This window comes from Oncorhynchus gorbuscha, linkage group LG18 (assembly GCF_021184085.1).
Source record: "Oncorhynchus gorbuscha isolate QuinsamMale2020 ecotype Even-year linkage group LG18, OgorEven_v1.0, whole genome shotgun sequence".
NCBI lineage: Eukaryota > Metazoa > Chordata > Actinopteri > Salmoniformes > Salmonidae > Oncorhynchus > Oncorhynchus gorbuscha.
In genome coordinates, this window is record NC_060190.1 from 35,154,649 (window position 1) to 35,173,689 (window position 19,041).

At 43.5% G+C, this 19,041-nt stretch overlaps 1 protein-coding gene across 1 annotated transcript; it reads right to left on the reverse strand.

The window, feature by feature from the left end:
- Window positions 1–1,175: 1,175 nt before the first annotated feature.
- On the reverse strand, window positions 1,176–18,619 carry slc25a34 (solute carrier family 25 member 34). Its single transcript, XM_046312927.1, is given in 6 exon segments — window positions 1,176–2,124; window positions 2,356–2,490; window positions 3,164–3,316; window positions 13,034–13,395; window positions 13,398–14,192; window positions 18,455–18,619. Coding segments are annotated over 5 exon segments (1,035 nt in total). The 5' UTR covers window positions 13,600–14,192; window positions 18,455–18,619; the 3' UTR covers window positions 1,176–1,941.
- Between the last annotated feature and the right edge of the window lie 422 nt (window positions 18,620–19,041).

Consider the following 19,041-nt stretch of genomic DNA (forward strand, 5'->3'; position numbering starts at 1 on the left):
ACAAAACATTAGGAACATTTCATGCTTTTTCCATGACATAGACTGACCAGGTGAATCCAGGGGAAAGCTATGATCCCTTTGTGATGTTACTTGTTAAATCAATTTCAATCAGTCTAGATGAAGGGGAGGAGACAGGTTAATAAAGAAGGATTTTTAAGCCTTGAGACAAGTGAGACATGGATTGTGCATGTACAGTGGCTTGCGAAAGTATTCACCCCCCTTGGCATTTTTCCTATTTTGTTGCCTTACAACCTGGAATTAAAATAGATTTTTGTGGGGTTTGTATCATTTGATTTACACAACATGCCTACCACTTTGAAGATGCAAAATATTTTTTTATTGTGAACAATCAAGAAATAAGACAAAAAAAATGAAAACTTGAGCGTGCATAACTATTCACCCCCTCAAAGTCAATACTTTGAAGAGAAACCTTTTGCAGCAATTACAGCTGCAAGTCTCTTGGGGTATGTCTCTATAAGCTTGGCACATTTAGCCACTGGGATTTTTGTCCATTCTTCAAGACAAAACTGCTCCATCTCCTTCAAGTTGGTGTCACGCATATTTTCCCTGGTTCATTTATCCGTGTGTTTCCTGTTTCTCTGTGCCAGTCTGTCTTGTATGTTCAAGTCAAACAGCATGTTTTTCCCTTGCGCCTGCTTTTCTATTATCTTTTACTCGTCCTCCCGGTTTTGACCTTTGCCTGTTTTTCTGGACTCCATTCCTGCCTGCCTAACCAGTCTGCCTGCTCTGACCTCGAGCCTGCCTGCCATTCTGTACCTCTGAACTGGTTTTGACCTTTTGCCTATCCATGACCATTCTCTTGCCTAGCCCTTTTGGATTGTTAATAATTAGCTTGGAATCTAACCATCTGCCTCCTGTGTCTGCATCTGGGTCTCGCCTTGTGCCCTTATAGTTAGATGGGTTCCGCTGGTGTACAGCAATCTTTAAGTCATACCACAGATTCTGAATTGGATTGAGGCCTGGGCTTTGACTAGGCCATTACAAGACATTTAAATGTTTCCCCTTAAACCACTCGAGTGTTACTTTAACAGTATGCTTATGGTCATTGTCCTGCTGGAAGGTGAACCTCCGTCCCAGTCTCAAATCTCTGGAAGACAAACAGGTTTCCCTCAAGAATTTCCCTGTATTTAGCGCCATCCATCATTCCTTCAATTCTGACCAGTTTCCCAGTCCCTGCCAATGAAAAACATGGTGTTCTCGGTGTGATTATGTCCATTACATGAAATCCAAATAAAAATCTATTTAAATTACAGGTTGTAATGCAACAAAATAGGAAAAACTCCAAGGGGTTGAATTATTTTACAAAGCACTGTATGCCATTCAATGCCTTTGACTGGGGATTGGTAGTAGGTGCCAGGCGTACCAGTTTGAGAGTGTGTCAAGAACTCCATCACTGCTGGGTTTTTCACGCTCAACAGTTTCCAATGTGTATCAATAATGGTCCACCACCTAAAGGGCATCCAGCCTGTGGGTGCCCAACTGTGGGAAGCATTGGTGTCAACATGGACCAGCATCCCGGTGGAACATTTTCAACACCTTGTGGAGTCCATGCCCAGATTAATTGAGGCTGTTTTGAGGGCAAAAGGGGGTGCAACTCAATAATGTTTTGTACACTCAGTGTATATCAAGCCATTATGTATCCTTCCAGTTAACCGGTGAGGGAGTGCAAGTCTATTCTGTGGAATTGAGAGCGTCTCCTCCTCCTCGTCTCTCCTTCTCTCAACCAACTTTCCACACTGGCATCACAAAGAGTGTCTACTGCTCGTCTCTACCAACGGACCAGTCATTCATTCAACTCTGTCCACCATATGAGGCCTTCTTTCTTAGCTCCGGCTCTGATGAAGACAGCAGGCCAAAACATGTTTTATTTTTTAAATCAACTTCCATTGTCCTCCAAGATTGCTGAATATCCTCTTCTCTTCAGCTCTCGTTCTGAACGTCCTGAAAGGCCCGTTGTCTCATCAGGTCCCAGAAGAGCATGCTAAGAACGGTGTGAGGGCACAGGCGGAAGAACACAGGGCCCATACCTTTATACAGCCCCAGAAAACCCTCTGTCCGGCACACCTTCACCAGACAGTCTGAGAAGCCCAGGTACAGACGACCCTAACAGACAGGCAAGAGAGGCAGAAAATGAAACTGTGAGTTCAACGTCTAAAGACAGTTACAGTTTAGATCTTTATAAATCTGTGTGTTCAACAGCTAAGAGCCAGAAGTATACAGTATATGGAGAAGCCAAGGTTCTACTTAGAAACCAAGACCAGGGAATATCAGGGTGAAATAGGCAATTCCAATGATGGTGGACAAAGAAAAATGAGGTATTGAAAAGAGGCTCACCCTATGACGCTCATCCACTGGCTGGTTGTAGAGGCGTGTGCTGATGACGTCAAACGGTGTCATGGTGATCGTCACGGCGACTCCACTGATACAGGCAGCTGTCAAGGCAACCAGCCAGCTGTTTGGACTGTACCACTACAAGGACACAGAGAGAGAAATCAACCAACTGTAGAGGTGAAAGATTATTCCTATCTTGAACAAATCAAACTTTATATGTCACATGCGCCAAATACAACAGGTGTAGACCTTACCGTGAAATGCTTACTTACAAGCCCTTAACCAACAATGCAGTTCAAGAAAGAGTTAGGAAAACTATTTACCAAATAAACGAAAGTAAAAAGTAACACAATAAAATGACAATAACGAGGCTATATACAGAGGGTACCGGTACCGGGTCAATGTGCGGGGGTACGGGTTAGTCTCGGTAACTTGTACATGTAGGTAAAGGTAAAGTGACTATGCACAGATAAACAGTAAGTAGCAGCAGTGTAAAAACAAATGGAGAGTGGGGTCAATATAAATGGTCCAGGTGACCATTTGATTAACTGTTCAGCAGTCTTCTGGCTTGGAAGCTGTTAAGGGGCCTTTTGGTCATAGACTTGGCACTCCGGTACTGCTTGATGGATACTTGTATGAAATGTACCTTCGAAAATTGTTTTAAACACACTCAAAAACTTTCAATAGTTCTATATACACACCATCCTTATATGCTGATACCGTATGTACAGGTCATTCTGCATGTGTGACACCTGGCTTAACGCAATACACACGACAGCCTGCGAGTGTGATGGATGGTTTCTATAGTTACCTGAAGGCGTGCCACCCATTCCTTAGCGGAGCTGAAGGTGGCCAGTTGGGCGGCTGATCCCACCATCACTCGAGGCACAGCCCCGTTCACACCCCTCCACAGCCCCACCACGCCCTCCCGCCGGTAGATATTGGCGAAGGCACTCGACACACCCTGACGGAGGGAAATTCAGACAAAAAACAAAACATTTTATGAGGGAGAAAAGTTGGAAGTGTCGAGCCAGTCCACCTGGATAAATGTAGCTTTCCTCTTCACTCCATGCAGTTTTGGTTTAGGGTCAACCACTCTACATAAACAGCTTGTTGCCATATCCTATAGATCAAGGCAAAGCGGGACAAAGGGGGGTGTTGTAGGTGCAGTTTTCCTCAACCTCAGAAAAGCCTTTGACACTATTTACCACAATGTCCTCCTTTCCAAGCTATCCAACTTCAACATTTTGTCAAGTGCTTTCTTATGGATTGTGTCTTATCTGGCAGACCAGATGCAATGTGTTTGGATTAACGGTGAACTATCCTCACCAAGGGATTGCACTGTGGGAGTGCCACATGGGTCAATCCTGGGCCCTTTGTTACTCAGCCTCTATATTAATGACCTTCCGTCTGTATGCCAGGGTGTGGATATGTACGTGGATGATACAGTTCTTTATACGCATTTCTATGCTGATGAAGTGGCAAGCAGTATCATTGTAAAAAGTAGCTGAATGGCTCAACCTCTCCTGTCTCACCCTCAATGTTTTAAAAACGGTAGCCATGTACTTCTTCACAAAACTAAACAAACAGGCTTACTCGGACATACTTATTCAAGGACAAAAAATGTAAACAGTCACCTAGTTTAAATATCTGGGCATTATACTTTGAACTTGAAAAAACACCTGTCCTATTGTATCATCAGCTGGTCTCAAGCCAATGAAACATGACTGAAACCCCTTCGATCTCTAAATAAACAAGCACTGAAGATCCTGGACAGGAAATTGCGTCATTACCATCACTGCAATATTCTCCCCAAATACAATCGGTTCCATTTCTCAGTTGTTTGTCTAGTTTGTAAGATTATGGCATATTAAGCTCTGAACAAAACAGCAGAATCACCCAGACATCCACAAGAGGAGTCTGTGTCATTCCTAAAAGAAAACACCTTTGGGCAGTCAGCGTTCTCCACCTCAGGCATCAGGAAACGGAATTCCATCCCCTCGAGTGAAACACGAGTGACTTTAAATCCTTCTCCGTGCAGGTCAAATCATGGATCAAGGTGTATCAATCCTGCACACATTGACTAATTCTTAATGCACTCAAGTCTGCTGAATGTGTTGTATATAATTGGTCTTTTAATCTGTTATCCTACTATACTACTGTTTGACTGATGTGCATTTAGCTATGCTTATGTATTCAGTTATGTTTGGTTAGGGACTGCAGATGGAAATGATCTGTGCTTAGCTAACTCTGGTGCGAACATCATATTTCACTGTCTGAAATCTTTAATTGCACATGGTCCCCTTAAAATAAACTACTACTACTACCATATATAGTGCTTCTCGCTGTTGAATGTGAAAATGTTTTCTTATCGAAATATCCTCCCTGAAGTATGGACATTTTTCTACTATTAAGTTATCAACTCTGCGCTGACATCACTTGTGGATACTTTGCCCACAAATGGCAGTGTGTCAGGGTATTGGACAGCATCAGCCTATGGAACACAAAGGGATATTGTGACAGCTTTACAATAGCAAACCTACATACAGTTGAAGTCGGACGTTTACATATAAATAGGTTGGCGTCATTAAAACTAGTTTTTCAACCACTCCACAAATGTCTTGTTAACAAACTATAGTTTTGGCAAGTCAGTTAGGACATCTACTTTGTGCATGACACAAGTCATTTTTCCAACAATGGTTTACAGACAGATTATTTCATTTATAATTCACTGTATCACAATTCCAGTGGGTCAGAAGTTTACATACACTAAGTTGACTGTGCCTTTTAAACTGCTTGGAAAATTCCAGAAAATGATGTCATGGCTTTAGAAGCTTATGATAGGCTAATTGACATAATTTTAGTCAATTGGAGGTGTACCTGTGGATGTATTTCAAGGCCTACCTTCAAACTCAGTGCCTCTTTGCTTGACATCATGAGAAAATCAAAAGAAATCAGCCAAGACCTCAGAAAACACACTGTACACCTCCACAAGTCTGGTTCATCCTTGGGAGCAATTTCCAAGCGCCTGAAGGTACCACGTTCATCTGTACAAATAATAGTACACAAGTATAAACACCATGGGACCACGCAGCCGTCATACCGCTCAGGAAGGAGACGTGTTCTGTCTCCTAGAGATGAACATACTTTGGTGCAAAAAGTGCAAATCAATCCCAGAACAACAGCAAAGGACCTTGTGAAGATGCTGGAGGAAACAGGTATAAAGGTATCTATATCCACAGTAAAAACAAGTCCTATATCGACATAACCTGAAAGGCCGCTCAACAAGGAAGAAGCCACTGCTCCAAAACTGCCATAAAAAAGCCAGACTGCGGTTTGCAACTGCACATGGGGACAACGATCGTACTTTTTGGAGAAATGTTCTCTGGTCTGATGAAACAAAAAATAGAACTGTTTGACCATAATGACCATCGTTATGTTTGGAGAAAAAGGGGGAGGCTTTTGCAAGCCAAAGAACACCTTCCCAACCATGAAGCACGGGTTGGCAGCATCATGTCGTGGGGGTGCTTTGCTGCAGGAGGGGCTGGTGCACTTCACAAAATAGATGGCATCATGAGGTAGGAAAATTATGTGGATTTATTGAAGCAACATCTCAAGACGTCAGTCAGGAAGTTAAAGCTTGGTAGCAAATGGGTCTTCCAAATGGACAATGACTCCAAGCATACTTCCAAAGTTGTGGAAAAATGGTTTAAGGACAACGAAGTTAAGGTATGGGAGTGGCTATCACAAAGCCCTGACCTCAATCCTATAGAAGATTTGTGGCAGAACTGAAAAAGTGTGTGCGAGCAAGGAGACCTACAAACCTGACTCAGTTACACCAGCTCTGTCAGGAGGAATGGGCTAAAAATCCCCCAACGTACTGTGGGAAGCTTGTGGAAGGCTACACAAAACGTTTGACCCAAGTTCAACAATTTAAAGGCAATGCTACCAAATACTAATTGAGAGTATGTAACTTTCTGATCCACTGGGAATGTGATGAAAGAAAGAAAATCTGAAATAAATCATTATCTCTACTATTATTCTAACATTTCACATTCTTATTAAAATAAAGTGGTGATCCTAACTGACCTAAGACAGGGAATTTTTACTAGGATGAAATGTCAGGAATTGTGAAAAACTGAGTTTAAATGTATTTGGTTAAGGTGTATGTAAACTTCCGACTTCAACTGTACCTAAGGTCTACACATTGACTTTGATCTTTATTGTAAGGGTGTGAACAGTTTGCCTGATGACCAAAACTGAATTATTCCGCTGGTCTTTGTTCACTACGTATTGTACTTCAGTCTGAGACTGCCATCGTTGAAGTCGTTTGTGGCGACATCAAAATGAGGGGTGTTGTACAAAACAAAGTCAGCTTGGATCATCTCTAACCAAGTATCAAAGACAATGAAGAATTTTTAAAAAGACACTTTATCCACAAGGGTTCTGGCTCTGGCCCAACCCATCGGTTTCTGGGACAAATCAGTACGGTTAGAATGCATTTGCGTTCTAGAAATCATCGGGGAGGTGCTCAGATCCAGACTCATAGCGGCGAAGAAACTAACGTCCATGGGCGTGGCGTAGCGTTTGGCCGGAAGCAAGGTGTTTGGGTAGCCAGGCAAATGAACAGTGCTATGAAAAAAGTGAACAGTGCCATGACAAATTGAACAAATGTATCTCTTAGATCAAAAGGGCCACACTACATCCCTTAACAGGGTTTTAAAAATAAATCCCTGTGCCTGTCTTTATCTTGATGATTACAGTATCAGTCACAAAGGTTGTGTGTTTTTGTTTCGTTGACACCACTCCACGCCTCTGTTTGCATGTTACTGATTGGCATGTTTTTTTGAGCACTCACAGGCACACACATCCCTTCAGGACGCCCATGACCTCCATTTCACATCTCTCCTTCTCTCTGAACGACCATTATTCAGTTTACTGAGATGACACTGCACACTGACTGGGTCTAGAAACCTGAGTTGGGCTCTCACAGTACACATGCACAGACACCCGAGTCGGACCCCTCCCTGCTTCTTCTCACACACCGGGTGCAACCAAAAATAGCCTCCCATCTCTTTCTCTTTTAATGTCTCTCGCTCTCTCTTTACTTCATATTCTGCCAAAAAACATAGGAGGGAGTGCTGGGGAATATTTTGGGTAGTGGTTGGAAGTAGATACGTGCCGGGTATATTTAGTGACCCAGATTCTCACAAACATATCACCATGCAGATTATATAGTGTTTCCACGATGCTGCAGAGGTCAGATGGCTACACTGAGGTATGTTGAGCAATAGATGCAGCCTTGACAACAACAGCAGCCAGAGTATATGAGAGCCACCTTGGGGTACACAAGTTATACAACTGCCTTAACTCATGGGGATATACACAGCCACTGTAGAAGTCACTGCCCTTCGCACAGTAGAAAAACAACAGATATGTATTTATAGTACCAACACAAACACGTCAAGTTCTCATAACAGGGAAAATGGCTGGGGCAATATTACTACCCGCACACACAATAAATTAATGATACAAATAAACACTGTCACACTTAGGGACAGATCTACATTTACTGGGGGGGAGGGGTGGTCCAACATTGTCAAAGGTTTTTTTTTTCTTTGGGGAGGGTTGTGTGTTTTTTTATTGGGCACAGGGGAGGGAAGCGAGTTTTTCTATGGTTTACATTTGCTCTTCTGTTCATATTGTCCCGAATGGCTTGACTTGCTTTTGATGTTAACTGTAATAAAGTTAAGAAACGTCTGTGAAGGTTTGGTATGGTGTGGCTATTATTAAGCATTAGCTACTGCGGGCTAATTATATGAAGGCAGTGCACCCCGGCGCTCCAGCTGACTCTGACTCTGAGTTGAACTTGAGGTGAGGAAGAATGTTTCAGGCCTGCCAGAGTTCCGCCTATAATATAACAATATAACACTTATCTTTATACAAAATATTCAGATTGAAAATGTACCAATTACCCTCCTTCTGTACATCTATATCTGTATAGCAGATATAGATGTAGCCACCTGACATAAAGAAATGCATGTGGGGTTAGGACTAAGCTTATCTTCCTTTATTTATATATATACAGTACCCGTCAAACGTTTGGACACACCTACTCATTCCAGGCTTCCTCTTTATTTGTACTATTTTCTACATTGTAGAATAATAGTGAGGACATCAAAACTATGAAATACTGTAACACATATGGAATCATGTAGCAACCATAAAAATGTTAAACAAATCTAAATATATTTTATATTTGAGATTCTTCAAAGTAGCCACCCTTTGCCTTGATGAAAGCTTTGCACACACTTGGCATTCTCTCAACCAGCTTCATGGGGTAGTCACCTGGAATGCATATCCAGGTGACCCAGGTGTACCTTGTTAAAAGTTAATCTGTGGAATTTCTTTCCTTAATGCGTTTGAGCCAATCAGTTGTGTTGTGACAAGGTTCTTCCTTTAAAAGTTGCAGCGTACTGCAGCGCAGCCTGCGGGGTGCCGAAGAATTCTATGGCATTATTATTTAAGTGTCAGCCATTGTTGCCAGAATGACGCAATTTACCACAATCTGCCACCATCTACCACAAACGGTCGTGGCATAAGCTCATATCTTTTAAAGGAAGAACCACAGTAGGGGTGGTATACAGAAGATAGCCCTATTTGGTAAAAGACCAAGTCCATATTATGGCAATTATGGCAATAACAGCTCAAATAATCAAAGAGACACAACAGTCCATCATTACTTTAGGTGAGTCAATCTGAAAAATGTCAAGAACTTTGAAAGTTGCTTCAAGTGCAGTTGCAAAAACCATCAAGCACTATGATGAAACTGGCTCTCATGAGGACCGCCACAGGAAAGGAAGACCCAGAGTTACCTCTGCTGCAGAGGATAAGTTCATTATAGTTACCAGCCTAAATGCTTCTGCGAGTTCAAGGCAAAATCAAATTTTATTTGTCACATACACATGGTTAGCAGATGTTAATGCGAGTGTAGCGAAATGCTTGTGCTTCTAGTTCTGACAATGCAGTAATAACCAACAAGTAATCTAACTAACAATTCCAAAACTACTGTCTTATACACAGTGTAAGGGGATAAAGAATATGTACATAAAGATATATGAATGAGTGATGGTACAGAGCAGCATAGGCAAGATACAGTAGATGGTATCGAGTACAGTATATACATATGAGATGAGTATGTAAACAAAGTGGCATAGTTAAAGTGGCTAGTGATACATGTATTACATAAGGATGCAGTAGATGATATAGAGTACAGTATATATGTATGCATATGAGATGAATAATGTAGGGTATGTAACATTATATTAGGTAGCATTGTTTAAAGTGGCTAGTGATATATTTTACATCATTTCCCATCAATTCCCATTATTAAAGTGGCTGGAGTTGAGTCAGTGTGTTGGCAGCAGCTACTCAATGTTAGTGGTGGCCTTTTAACAGTCTGATGGCCTTGAGATAGAAGCTGTTTTTCAGTCTCTCGGTCCCAGCTTTGATGCACCTGTACTGACCTCGCCTTCTGGATGGTAGCGGGGTGAACAGGCAGTGGCTCGGGTGGTTGTTGTCCTTGATGATCTTTATGGCCTTCCTGTAACATCGGGTGGTGTAGGTGTCCTGGAGGGCAGGTAGTTTGCACCCGGTGATGCGTTGTGCAGACCTCACTACCCTCTGGAGAGCCTTACGGTTGTGGGCGGAGCAGTTGCCGTACCAGGCGGTGATACAGCCCGCCAGGATGCTCTCGATTGTGCATCTGTAGAAGTTTGTGGGTGCTTTTGGTGACAAGCCAAATTTCTTCAGCCTCCTGAGGTTGAAGAGGCGCTGCTGCGCCTTCTTCACGATGCTGTCTGTGTGAGTGGACCAATTCAGTTTGTCTGTGATGTGTATGCCGAGGAACTTAAACCTTACTACCCTCTCCACTACTGTTCCATCGATGTGGATAGGGGGGTGTTCCCTCTGCTGTTTCCTGAAGTCCACAATCATCTCCTTAGTTTTGTTGACGTTGAGTGTGAGGTTATTTTCCTGACACCACACTCCGAGGGCCCTCACCTCCTCCCTGTAGGCCGTCTCGTTGTTGTTGGTAATCAAGCCTACCGCTGTTGTGTCGTCCGCAAACTTGATGATTGAGTTGGAGGCGTGCGTGGCCACGCAGTCGTGGGTGAACAGGGAGTACAGGAGAGGGCTCAGAACGCACCCTTGTGGGGCCCCAGTGTTGAGGATCAGCGGGGTGGAGATGTTGTTGCCTACCCTCACCACCTGGGGGCGGCCCGTCAGGAAGTCCAGTACCCAGTAGCACAGGGCGGGGTCGAGACCCAGGGTCTCGAGCTTGATGACGAGCTTGGAGGGTACTATGGTGTTGAATGCCGAGCTGTAGTCGATGAACAGCATTCTCACATAGTTATTAGTTAGTTAGTTTCTGTCTGTAGGCAGGGATCAACAAAATGGAGTCGTGGTCAGCTTTTCCGAAAGGAGGGCGGGGCAGGGCCTTATATGCGTCGCGGAAGTTAGAGTAACAATGATCGAGGTTTTTCCACCCCTGGTTGCGCAAACGATATGCTGATAAAATTTAGGGAGTCTTGTTTTCAGATTAGCCTTGTTAAAATCCCTAGCTACAATGAATGCAGCCTCCGGATAAATGGATTCCAGTTTGCAAAGAGTCAAATAAAGTTTGTTCAGAGCCATCGATGTGTCTGCTTGGGGGGGAATATATACGGCTGTGATTATAATAGAAGAGAATTCTCTTGGTAGATAATGCGGTCGACATTTGATTGTGAGGAATTCTAAATCAGGTGAACAGAAGGATTTGAGTACCTGTATGTTTCTTTTATCACACCATGTCTCGTTAGCCATAAGGCATACGCCCCCGCCCCTCTTCTTACCAGAAAGATGTTTGTTTCTATCGGCGCGATGCGTGGAGAAACCCGCTGGCTGCACCGCCTCCGATAGCGTCTCTCCAGTGAGCCATGTTTCCGTGAAGCAAAGAACGTTACAGTCTCTGATGTCCCTCTGGAATGCTACCCTTGCTCGGATTTCATCAACCTTGTTGTCAAGAGACTGGACATTGGCGAGAAGAATGCTCGGGAGTGGTGCACGATGTGCCCGTCTCCGGAGTCTGACCAGAAGAACGCCTCGTTTCCCTCTTTTACGGAGTTGTTTTTTTGGGTCGCCACATGGGATCCATTCCGTTGTCCTGGTTGAAAGGCAGAACACAGGATCCGCGTCGCGAAAATCATATTCTTGGTCGTACTGATGGTGAGTTGACGCTGATCTTATATTCAGTAGTTCTTCTCGACTGTATGTAATGAAACCTAAGATGACCTGGGGTACTAATGTAAGAAATAACATGTAAAAAAACAAAAAACTGCATAGTTTCCTAGGAACGCAAAGCGAGGCGGCCATCTCTGTCGGCGCCGAAAGTAACAGACATAACAGACATCAACTGTTCAGGAGAGACTGCGTGAATCAGGCCTTCGTGGTCGAATTTCTGCAAAGAACCTACTACTAAAGGACACCAGTAATAAGAAGAGACTTGTTTAGACCAAGAAACACGAGCAATGGACATTAGACCGGTGGAAATCTGTCATTTGGTCTGATGAGTCCAAATTTGAGATTTTTGGTTCCAATCGCTGTGTCTTTGTGAGACGCAGAGTAGGTGAACGGATGATCTCCGCATGTGTGGTTCCCACCGTGAAGCATGGAGGAGGATGTATAATGGTGTGGGGGTGCTTTGCTGTTGACACGGTCAGTGATTTATTTCGAATTCAAGGCGCACTTAACCAGCATGGCAACCACAGCATTCTGCAGCGATACGCCATCCCATCTGTTTTGGGCTTAGTGGGATTATCATTTGTTTTTCAAGAGGACAATTACCCAACACACCTCCAGGCTGTGTAAGGGCTATTCGACCAAAAAGTAGAGTGATGGAGTGCTGCATCAGATGACCTGGCCTCCACAATCACCCGACCTCAACCCAGTTGAGATGGTTTTGGATGAGTTGGACCACAGAGTGAAGGAAAAGCAGCCAACAAGTGCTCAGCATATGTGGGAACTCTTTCAAGACTGTTGGAAAAGCATTCCAGGTGAAACTGGTTGAGAAAATGCCAAGAGTGTGCAAAACTGTCATCAAGTCAAAGGGTGACTACTTTGAAGAATCTAAAATATATATTTTTTTGTTTAACACTTTTCGATTACTACATGATTCCATTTGTGCTATTTCATAGTTTTGATGTCTTCACTATTATTCTACAATGTAGAAAATAGTATAAAAACTACAGTACAGTGGACACCTAAGCCTATAGGCCTATGCATGCAATGCCCTGATACATTTAGTACTAAAATATCTGAGAGCTGAACCATGAGGTGGACAATTATTATTTCACGAAAGTCGCCTTAAAAGCAACCTTTATTTAACTAGGCAAGTCAGTTAAGAACTAATTCTTATTTACAATGATGATCTAGAGTTCCCACATCTGCCCCTGAACAAGGCAGTTAACCCCTCTTAATTCTATAAGAGGGGTTAATATTTTTCATTTTGGGGAGGGGGGTGCATACTGTGAAAATTGGGGCACATACTCCAGGGTGAACACTGTTAATATTGTAAGGTCTGTGCATGTCGATATGACACCCTAAGTACCCTCCATATCTCCTTACCTCATCCAAAGCTATGCACTATGAGAGCGACAACAATACAACAAAGATGTATGCCACTCACCAGATAGGCAGGAGAGGCAATGAAGGCCCCCAGAGCCCCAGCCACGGCCCCTGACATCAGACTCCCTCCAGGGGCTGCAGTGAACCCCACGGAGTCACAGTAGGAGTAGAAGCCCAGCCTCACGCCGTTCATCAGACCCTGGTACATCAGCCCAGCCGAGAGCCCCTTCTGAAGCCCTCGGAGCCCATCCGTCCTCCCCACCACCCACAGGGCCTGCAGCACCCCACGGTAGTGCTGCCGGTAGGACCCCCGCGCCCGCAGCTCTCCCTGCAGCTGCAACCGTGTCTTTACCACCTCCAGGGGGTTAGTGAACACACAGGCCCGCAGCACGACAACGCTCCTAAGGCAAAGTCCAGCGGGGGCCACAGGGCCAGAGGCAGTTGAGGCGAGGGGACTGAGGTGGCCCGGGAAAAAGGGGGGACTGGGGATGTCATGGCAGCTGATTGGAGCAGAATGGAGTTGGAGCTGGGAGAGCTGAATGGAGAGTTTGTGGTGGGATAGTTCATTAGCTGGGTACCGGTCATTTCTGAAGGGTGCAGTGTCCAATGGTGCCCTTGGTGATGAGTCTACCCAGGCTATGGAAGGGCTCCCAGGTGGGTGAGAGGGTATGGAGTGTGACGGAGTGTGGGTATGGTGCATGTGATCACGAAAGCGTGGTTGGAAACGGTGAGGTCAGAACTGTGTGGCAGGTAGCCTTGCGGTTAAGAGTGTTGGGTTTGTTGAATAGTTGAAAAATCGGTCAATGTGCCCCTGAGCAAGGCTCTTAACCCTAAGAGTGTCTGCTAAATGACTGAAATATAAACCTGTACAGCTGACTGTACAGAGTGGTACGCTAAGAATTCAGCGATTACTTCCTGCTATGCTGTTATGATGTCACATGACCTGTGCTCCTGTCACAGTGCTCCTCTGACAATGGTGCTCAGTGTTTCTGAGATGTTGTCCTGAGATGTCTTATGCCAGTCTCTTCATAAGTAGCTACAGGTTGAGGTCCTCAATGTCCTTGAAAGCAAATCACGAGTTGGGTTCACTGAGCTAACGTGTCGAAATGTGAAATTATCACTGAGGAAGTCCAGCCAAGAGATCTAGCCCAACCCGAGAGCCAAGTACCTGCAGGATTCTGTAAAAGAATAAGGAAATCTTAGATTCTAGATTTCTGTTGCAATTCCTATGAAAAAGAAAACATGTTATGAGGAGGGACTACATGTCCTGCTTTGGTTGCTTCTTTTGGTTACATTGCTTTAGAGAATATGTAACAGGAGATTAAGGAGGACAGCTGACACTACATTTCTTCCCAACAGAACTCAGTCACATAAGGGCAATTCCACAGTAGCAGAAGTGTGCTGACTCAGATTTTTCACTTAAAGATGTATGCCAAACAAAAAACATTGATTTCAAAGTTTAACAAACCATCCAATTATATGCACAATGACTAATTTTAACAATTTGCACAGCAAAATTTACAAAACACATTTACTGGAAGAACTTTGGTAAAATCGCCGTACAGTAGAGCTCAGTAGAGTACAGTAAAGTATAGTTCAGTACAGTTGAGTACAGTACAATACATTAGAGTACTCAATTCTAGTGTGCTCTACTGTGTGCTGCACTGAACTCTACTGTACAGTACCATAGAGGACTGTACTGAACTATACTCAAATGTGTTTTAACTTTAATATACTGTGCTGTTCTGTACTGTGCTCTCCAAAATTGTGAAACATAGACATCTATGATTGGTTCAGATTTGGTCTGGTCCAAATCTGAATCAATCATGGACGTCTATGTTTAAGCCAAATCAAAGACCGTACCAAAAATCTAAGTTTGTAGATGTTGAAATCAAGGCCAGGGCGGACTGACCAAATTTCAACAACTTGTCAACATCCATGGACGTCCTGTGTCGGTCGGTGCTCAGTGGGTAAGGATGTTAGTTAGAGTAAAAGGAACAAGAGGGGGCTCATGGGTAGGTGTCAGTAGGATCCTGGAGAGTTGATATTAACTGGAGAGAGAAGAGAATGAGAGAGAGGCAGTGAAAGAAAGAGGGAGAGAGATAGGGAGAGTTTGTCCAGACTATTTTCACACTAGCATTGACCACCAGACTACAGGAAGAGAAAGAAAACAGTTATGACAGTAGCAGGTGACCCAACTGTGGTTTGTGACTACTATGATTTCCTATTGTTAACCCTCTGGGTCATCAATTGCAGTAATTCTGTGTCATCAATTGCAGTAATTCTATGGCAGATTATTTGGTAACAGAAATTTGAGTTTTAATCAATTAATATTTGAACTTTCATTATCCTCCCTCCTTACGAGGGAGAGAAATGTGAAAATATTTGAAGGATATGTGGTTTTTTGGTAACGGAATATGAAGGCACAGGGCAATGTTTCCAAAACTCACACAAGACAAATAATTTATCAAAATATAAGTGTTGATATTAGTTGGCAGGGATCTTTACTTCAACATTATTGTGTTTTGATGTATTTCTAATACCTTTTAAAGACTTTCTGGTAGATGTTTTTTTAAGACTCCTTTTCCATCTGTTTGACCTTAAATCAAACCCTTTGCTTATTCCTAATATTTAGGATATAACATGTATTTGGAAAGTATTCAGACCCCTTCCCCTTTTCCACAAATGCTCCTCATCAATCTACACACAATACCCAAGCAAAAACAGTTTTTAGATATTTTTTTTCCAAATGTGTTAAAAATAAATACAGAAATACCTTATTTACATACAGTAGGTATTCAGACCCTTTGTTATGAGACTCAAAATTGAGCTCAGGTACATCCTGTTTCCATTGATCATCCTTAAGATGTTTCTACAACTTGATTGGAGTCCACCTGTGGTAAATTCAATTGATTTGACATGATTTGGAAAGGCACACACCTGTCTATATAAGGTCCCACAGTTGACAGTGCATGTCAGAGCAAAAACCAAGCCATGAGGTTGAAGGAATTGTCAGTAGAGCTCCGAGACAGAATTGTGTCGACTCATAGATCCGGGGAAGGGTAACAAAACATTTCTGCAGCATTGAAGGTCCTCAAGAACACAGTGGCCTCCATCATACATAAATGGAATAAGTTTGGAATCACTGAGACTCTTCCTAGAGCTGGCCACCCGACCAAACTGAGCAATTGGGTGAGAAGGGCCTTGGTCATGGAGGTGACCAAGAACACAATGGTCACTTTGACAGAGCTCCATATTTCCTCTATGGAGATGGGAAGACCTTCCAGAAGGACAACCACCTCTGCAGCACTCCACCAATCGGGCCTTTATGGTAGAGTAGCCTTGTGTTATGGTAGTAAGTTGGTGATTTGAAGATATACCTCTCGTGGTGTGGGGGCTGTGCTTTGGCAAAGTGGGTGGGGTTATATCCTGCCTGGTTGGCCCTGTCCGGTGGTATTGTCGGACGGGGCCACAGTGTCTTTCCGACCCCTCCTGTCTCAGCCTCCAGTATTTGTGCTGCTGTAGTTTGTGTCAGGGGGCTATGTCTGGAGTATTTATCCTCTTATCCAGTGTCCTGTGTGAATTTAAATATGCTCCCTCTAATTTTCTCTTTTTTCTCTCTCTCTCTCTCTCTCTCTCTCTCTCTCTCTCTCTCTCTCTCTCTCTCTCTCTCTCTCTCTCTCTTTCTTTTGCTCTCTCTCAGAAAACCTGAGCCCTAGAACCATGCCTCAGCACTACCTGGCCTGATGACTCCTTGCTGTCCCCGGTCCACTTGGTCGTGCTGCTGCTCCAGTTTCAACTGTTCTGCCTGCGGCTATGGAACCCTGACCTGGTCACCGGACATGCTACCTTGTCCTGGACCTGCTGTTTTCAACTCTCTCTACCGCACCTGCTGTCTCTAACTCTGAATGCTCGGCTATGAAAAATCAACTTACATTTACTCCTGAGGTGCTGACCTGTTGCACCCTCTACAACCACTGTGATTATTTAAATTATTTGACCCTGCTGGTCATCTATGAACTTTTGAACATCTTGGCCATGTACTGTTATAATCTCCAGCCGGCACAGCCAGAAGAGGACTGACCACACCTCAGAGCCTGGTTCCTCTATAGGTTTTTTCCTAGGTTCCTGCCTTTCTAGGGAGTTTTTCCTAGCCATCGTGCTTCTACATCTGCATTGCTTGCTGTTTGGGGTTTTAGCCTGGGTTTCTGTATTGCACTTTGTGACATTGGCTGATGTAAAAAGGGCTTTATAATTACATTTTGATTGATTGATTGATTGATTGATAGAGTAGGCAGACGGAAGCAACTCCTAAGTAAAAGGCACATGACAGCCCGTTTGGAGTTTGCCAAAAGGCACCCAAAGGATCTTTCAGACCATGAGAAACATGATTCTCTGGTTTGATGAAACCAAGATTGACCTCTTTGGCCTGAATGCCAAGCGTCACGTCTGGAGGAAACCTGGCACAAGCCCTTCGGTGAAGCATGGTGGTCGTAGCATCATGCTGTGGGGATGTTTTCAGCAACAGGAAGACTACTCAGGATTGAGGGAAAGACGCCAAAACAACACAGGAGTGGCTTCGGGACAAGTTCCTGAATGTCGTTGAGTGGCCCAGCCAGAGCCCAGACTTGAACCCGATCGAACATCTCTGGAGAGACCTTAAAATAGCTGTGCACTGACGCTCCCCATCCAACCTGACAGAGGTGAGAGGATCTTCAGAGAAGAATGGGTGAAACTCACCAAATACAGGTGTGCCAAGCTTGTAGCGTCATACCCAAGAAGACTCAAGGCTGTAATCACTGTCAAAAGTACTGAAACAGAGTACTGAGTAAAGGGTCTGAATACTTATGCAAATGTGATATTTCAGTTGTAGATTTTTTTTTTTAATTAATTTGCAAAAATGTCTAAAAAACATTTTTGCTTTGTCATTATGGGGAATTGTGTGTAAATTGATGAGGGGGGGAAAAAAAGTAACAAAATGTGGAAAAAGTCAAGGGGTCTGAATACTTTCCGAATGCACTTTACATACTCCTTCATTAAAAAAAAAAAAATTATATATATATATATATATAGAGAGAGAGAGAGAGAGAGAGACTTAGCTTTCAATTGACACCCAATTTGACATGCTTTTATGAATGTCACATGTTGGTGCTCATGGGTCCTTTTACATGGAAATAGCCATAACACTCATAAGACAACCACCCATGCAGTTTGATCACTTTACAACTTATACATAGACAAATACACCAACTACTAATAAGAGAACACAGATACACATACTTACTCTACCATGACAGGCATAAGCAGGGATCACAAGTTACAAATCAAGAACTTTGCACCGCTGTAATCAGACTGAAGTCTGAATCCCAGAGTGACTCAGCATAATCTGCACACTCCCACAATGGTCTGAATGTCTGATAACAAATTAAACTAAACTTACTCTTGTTGTGTGTTGTGGTCTTTTCCTCTCTGCTTCCCCTCCCTGCACAGCCAGACAGCATTAGTAAACATTTGTCCCCAGCAGTCCCATCCATTGTGGAAGTCTCCTCCTACTGCCTTAGGCCAGAGCCAATCAAGACCGGGGCCTGTCCGCCACCTCAACACATCCCCTACTCTGTTCCAACGGAAAGTTCTGCCCCCTGCCTTGGTCCTATGGATTGTCTCTGGGTAAAAGGTCATAGTTTTGAGAACAGAGGTGGAGTGTGTAAGGGTGTAACATAGGGGAAAAGCACTGCTTTCAAATAGAAGCACTAATCATGTGCTAAGGAAAAAGAGGTTAGTCTGGGATCCACAACAAAGAAAGTGAAACTTTCTGTCTGTCCCTATTTAAAAAAGGCTGGCATTATCATCATATTCACAGTGGTAGGTGATTATGGTAGGTAAAAATCGGATAAGACAATGAACAAATCCCAACACTGGCCTTGAAAATTGGGGACAGCTTCAGTGGGTGTGGAAAATCTTTTACATTTGTTTTTCTTCGATGGATGGTTAAGTAGCGATTGGGATGGAGGAAGTTAATTCCTGTAC